The 6,000-nt window shown below is 49.0% G+C and overlaps 1 protein-coding gene across 1 annotated transcript in view; it reads left to right on the plus strand.

The window, feature by feature from the left end:
- TMEM132E (transmembrane protein 132E) overlaps positions 1-5,769 on the plus strand; it is a 177,775-nt gene extending 172,006 nt beyond the window's left edge. The window contains exons 8-9 of the mRNA XM_056864866.1: positions 2,450-2,641; positions 4,721-5,769. Of these exons, the coding sequence (XP_056720844.1) occupies positions 2,450-2,641; positions 4,721-5,755 (1,227 nt within the window). The 3' untranslated portion in view covers positions 5,756-5,769. The remainder of the gene's footprint in view (positions 1-2,449; positions 2,642-4,720) is intronic.
- Positions 5,770-6,000: the final 231 nt, after the last annotated feature.

Here is a 6,000-nt window from a genome sequence, read left to right on the forward strand (position 1 = left end):
TCCAAGTTGGGAAATCAAGTAAAAATTTAGACATTAATTTTAAAAACATCTTCTGGAGCAAACAAGGGTCTTTAACTTCCAGCTCTTGGAGTAAAACAGTGTCATTAACTTCCTGCTTTTAAGGCCAATGCACTTGAAGAACTGCTTCCTCCCATTCGCCCTACCAGTAAAGTTCCTCCTCTCAAGCCTGACTCTGGTTTCCCCGCCTGAAGAGGCGGAGCAAGTGGTGACCAGAGACAGGGCTTTTTCAGTGGTAGCACCTTGCTATTGGAGTATCCTCCCACTTCAGGCTTGCCTTACTGTCTACCTTTACTGTCCTTTAGGCACCAGGCCAAAACATTTCTCTTTACCCAGGGTTTTAATTGAAGTGTTACCATTTTTAGCTGTTTTAGCTGTTCATTTCTAACCTGAGGACTGTTTAATGGATATCATTTTAGGCAGTTGAATGTTGTTATATGGCTTGTTTTGTAGTGGTAATGTTCTCTGTGTGTTTTTTTTAAAAGTTGTACCCATGTTTTTATTAGGTGAACTCCCTTGTGCATGTCTCTGAAGATGGGGCATATCTATTTTGTGGCATCAGAAGGCCTGCAATGAGTTGATCCTATGCAAAGAGTAGGATTGCCAGGTCCCTTTTTGCCACCGGCGGGAGGTTTTTGGGGCAGAGCCTGAGGAGGGCGGGGTTTGGGGAGGGGAGGGACTTCAATGCCATAGAGTCCAATTGCCAGAGCAGCCATTTTCTCCAGGTGAACTCTATCGGCTGGAGATCAGTTGTCATAGCAGGAGATCTCCAGCTAGTACCTGGAGGTTGGCAACCCTAGCAAAGAGTGGAGGAGGGAATGCCAGACAACTCGAATGGCTTCTTCAAAGGGTTTGGCATGGATTCCCTGGAGATGGACTTCCATCCTTGTGGATTCTCATAGTACAGCCTTCTCGGCTGACCTTGTGTGCACGAAGACGGGTGAAAGATTGTACATATAATCTCTATGGTGATGACCACTCATACAAAAACTCAAGCTCTAAGGGGTCTCTTTACACTGTCCAGAAATGATCTTCAGTTTTTACTGCTTTACAAAATGTACGGCAGCATCTCTGAGGGCTGGGCAACTTGCCGCCAAGGGAGCGTGTCAAAATTGCATATCTCGTAATCCAAATTGGTCTGACAGCACCAGATCAGAAATTAAGCAGGCCTTCGACTGTGTGGTTTGCAGATAGTCAAAATCCATTCGCAGTGTGCTATGCTAAAGCCAACTTTCATGTTTGCACTGTAGCTTTTCCAGATATTCTGTAGGAAGGCCTTGTTCTTCATCTCTTCTATGCACATAAATCCTATTCAAGCATTTCTCAGGGGTACCTCGGAGATGAATAATGCCATCTAGTTGAAGACTAGATCCAAACTGCTCATTCATCTAGTTATGCCAGTCTTGGTATATAGTCCGTTCTGTTTCATTCATATAGTCAGACTCACTAAGATTAGATGTCTGACTGAAGAATATCTGGAAAAGCTTCACGGCATCTCTTCAGTGCCTGGATCGAAAACTTTCTGGGTCCCCCTACGTATGATCCATTGAGTTCCATGGTGAAACAAAGGCAGGACTGAACACATTAACTCATAAAGCTGCCTTATACTGAATCAGACCCGGTCCATCAAAGTCAGTATTGTCTACTCAGGATTGTTTCATGAGGATCATTTAAAAAGGTAAAGGTAGCCCCCTGTTCAAGCACCAGGTCATCCCTGACCCATGGGGTGACATCACATCCTGACGTTTACTAGGCAGACTTTGTTTGTGAGGTGGTTTGCCAGTGCCTTCCCCAGTCATCTTCCCTTTACCCCCAGCAGGCTGGGTACTTCTTTTTGCTCTTTTAAGGCCTTTTTAACGGCTGGGCTAATTTCAATTATTTTTATGCTGTTCTAGGGATTTTATCGTGTTTTACTTTGTGAACCGCCTTGAGCAGGTGCTCTGGAGAGGGTGCCGCAGACTATTTCCAAATAAATAAACGCACGAAGAAGCTAAAATAAAATTCTTCACCACTTGGGAGCCGCTCCAGAAGACCTACTTCATCACACCTTATTCTGTCCTCTTTACACAGAGCCCAGATCTAAATTTCTCGGAGCTTCTCTAAAGGGCCTAAATCTTTCTCCAGATCCAGAGAAGCTGCTCTTTCTCTTATCAGACGCCAATCCTGATGTTTCCTACAGAGTGTCACTCTTTGCTTTAGCAGCCAAGAAAATCCGAGCTAAAGCTGTTTTTAATTGGGGAATTTCACGTATTTAATTACTAGCTTCTTGGGGGTCAGACTGTTTTAAAGTTACTTCAATGTCGTTTTATGTTATTTTAATGTTATTTTTAATGTTTGTATGATAGATTGTGATGACCTTCGGCCACAAACAATAAACTTTATTATCATCATTATCATCACCCCTTGGGGGCGTGACTTTTCTCTCCCACAGGTAGCCTCACCCCTCATGGAGGCAGTCCTTGGAGAGACCCTGGTGACGGTGGCTGACGAGAAGATCACCATCACTGAGCTGAAGGCCCAGGTGGTCTCCAACCTTTCCCTTTCGCTGCACCCCAGTCCCGGGAATAGCCATACCATTGTGGCCAAGACAACAGCTCAACAGACGCTCAACTTCTCTAAGCAGGTAATGCTGGAGCGAGCAATTCAGGGACAGAGGCGCCTTAAAACTCCAACTCCCAGAAGGCTCTGCTATGCCATGCCTTCCTGTCCCACCCTAACGTGGTGTAGTGGTTAAGAGTGGTGATTTGGAGCGGTGGACTCTGATCTGGAGAATCGGGTTTGATTCCCCACTCCTCCACATGAGCGGCGGACGCTAATCTGGTGAACTGGGTTTGTTTCCCCACTCCTACACACAAAGCCAGCTGGGTGACCTTGGGCAAGTTACAGCTCTGTTAGCGCTCTCTCAGCCCCACCTACCTCACAGGGTGTCTGTTGTGGGGAGGGGAAGGGAAGGTGATTGTAAGCCAGTTTGAGTCTCCCTTAAGTGGTAGAGAGTCGGCATATAAAAACCAACTCTTCTTCTTCTTCCCATGTTGATGGCTTCTTCTCAAGCCTTCTTCTCCAGCGGACAGTATCTTGTTTCTCGGCAGGAGCCCTTCAGGCTCCTGTTTAAATGGGCTCCCATGAAGACAGTAGATTCATTTGAAATGTGGTGTTGGAGGGGAGTGTCTTTTCCAGTGAATCTTGTCTTTTCCTGATGTGACCAATTCAGGCTAGTTAGGATGCTAAGTATACCTGGCCCGCTAATTACCGTTTGCTTCTTTGAGCTGTTTTTCCAGATCCTCAATCACAGCCCCAATGCATTATTTTGTTTAATTAAGAAACTCTGATGCTAGATGGAATTGTTCTCAGATTTTGTACTCTGCTCACTGATCAACTGAATAGTCTGTCTCATACCTCTAACCTGCCCAGCCCTACTGCGGTACTCAATTTTACCGGATTTTTTGCTGTTCAATTCCAGTGTTTTTATCATATTTTGTCATTTGCTTGCTGACTGACTGAATAGTTCTTGTCATATTTGCAATCCCCCTTCAGTCCCAGAGAGAAAGGAGGACCATGAAGATGATGATAATGTATTTCTGTGGATTTAGGGTACAGTTATTTACATCAGGGCAATGAGGGGGTGGATCTGGATGGCACAGGCTGGACCAATCTCATCAGATCTCATAAGTTAAGCAGGGTCAGCCCTGGTTAGTACTTGGATGGGAGACCACCAAGGAAGTCCAAGGTTGCTATGTAGAGGAAAGCAATGGCAAACCACCTCTGTTCCTCTCTCGACTTGAAAACGCTACTTGGTTGCCATAAGTCAGTTGCGACTTGATAGAACTTCCCACCACTAATGGGGGACAAGGGAAGGCCACACGGTGTAGCCCAATCTCATCAGATCTTGGTAGCTAAGAAATGCAGTCCTTGAATGGGAGACCGCCAAGGAAGACTGTGAAGAAGCAGGCAGTGGCTGACCACCTCTGCTTCTCACTTGCCTTGGAAGCCTCTTGCTGGGGTTGCCATAAGCCAGTTGCAACTTGACAGCCTGTATGTAATGAGGAGGGTCTAGTTAGTGTGAGCTGAATATATCTCAGAATCTTCGACAAGCCAGAGAAGAGCTCCTCGGCAGCCATACAACTGTTCCAAGACAAATCAGCCAACGTTTTGAAAACTACTGGCGAAGGAAGAATGGAGATGGCTGTGGAATAACTCTTATTATCTCCAGTATCAGAGGAGCATGCCTATTATATTAGGTGTTGTGAAACACAGGCAGGATGCTGCTGGAGTCGTCTTGTTTGTGGGCTTCCTAGAGGCACCTGGTTGGCCACTGTGTGAACAGACTGCTGGACTTGATGGGCCTTGGTCTGTTCCAGTGTGGCTTTTCTTTTGGCTGCCAACTTGGAAGGCTTTAGGAGGGGAGTGGACATGTTCATAGAGGATAGGGCTATCCCATGGCTGTTAGTCAAAATGGATACTAGTCATAATGCATACCTATTCTCTCCAGGATCAGAGGAGCATGCCCATTATATTAGGTGCTGTGGAACGCAGGCAGGAGAATGCTGCTGCAGTTGTCTTGTTTGTGGGCTTCCTAGAGGCACCTGGTTGGCCACTGTGTGAACTGACTGGTGGACTTGATGGACCTTGGTCTGATCCAGCAGGGCTTTTCTTATGTTCTTATGACAGTTCCTCACAATCTTGTCCCCCCCTTTTTTTGTAGGAGGCCTTGCTGAGTCTTTGGGTGTCGTACAGCGACGGTACTACAGCTCCCCTCTCCTTGTACGACCCAAAGGACTACACGTTGCTCGTGAGCAGCCAGGACAGGTCAGTGGTGTCCGTGATGCCAGACCGGGCCTTCCCGGTCGTGGTGGCAGAAGGCGAGGGGTCCGGCGAGCTGGTGAAGGCCGAGCTGATGATCTGCGAGAGTTGCCAGAAAACCAAGCGCAAGAGTGTGCTGGCCACCGCCATGGCCAGCGTCCGCGTGCATTTCAACTCGGAGGAGGAGCCCACCTACGACTATGAGCCCGTCCAAACGCCCAGCAAGCCTGGACGGGAGAAGGCTGCTCCGGGAACCACGCCGAGGTTGGAGGGGGAGTGGCCGCTGGTACCCAGTCAGGAGAGTCGGGCACCCAGTGTTATTATCCCCACCGAGGAGTTTCCAACCATCCCTACCGGCTACGTACAGGTGACGCGGGGCCTAACAGACCTGGAGATAGGCATGTACGCCCTCCTTGGCGTCTTCTGTCTAGCCATTCTCGTCTTCCTCATCAACTGTATAGTCTTTGTACTGAAGTACCGGCACAAGCGGATCCCGCCGGAAGGACAAACCAACATGGACCATTCCCACCACTGGGTCTTCTTGGGCAACGGGCAGCCGTTGCGGGCCCAGAATGATCTTTCTCCTCAGCCCGAGAGCCCAGGCAACCCGCTGGAGAACGTCCAGACATGTTGCCACGGCGACCACCACAGCAGCGGCTCCTCACAAACCAGCGTGCAGAGCCAAGTGCATGGGCGGGGGGACGGCTCCTCGGGGGGCTCCACCAGGGACCAGAGCGAGGACCCGCTCAACTCGCCCACCTCCAAGCGCAAGCGGGTCAAGTTCACGACTTTTGCCACCATGCCTTCCGAGGAGCTGGCCTATAACTCTATCCCCATAGCTGACGAGGAGGACCTGGAGTGGGTTTGTCAAGACATGGGCCTCCAAGACCCCGAGGAACTGCACAACTACATCCATAGGATCAAAGAGATTGCATAATGGGTCGGACCCCCCACGCCACATGCCACGGGGTGGGGCACACTCTCGCGGGAATTTGACGGGATAGCTTGCAGTTCCCCTCTGGCGTTGGTCGGGGCCTTCTTCTGGTTTTCCTCCAAATGGACGAGCCCGACCTCGGTCCTAGTGATGTTCAGAGGGAGACAGGATCCGTCCCATCATATGGGATGACTTCCTGTCACTTGGAGGGAACCATCTTTGGAGGGCGGCTTGCGCCGTTAACTACG

The sequence above is a fragment of the Euleptes europaea genome, chromosome 19 (assembly GCF_029931775.1).
Source record: "Euleptes europaea isolate rEulEur1 chromosome 19, rEulEur1.hap1, whole genome shotgun sequence".
Taxonomy (NCBI): domain Eukaryota; kingdom Metazoa; phylum Chordata; class Lepidosauria; order Squamata; family Sphaerodactylidae; genus Euleptes; species Euleptes europaea.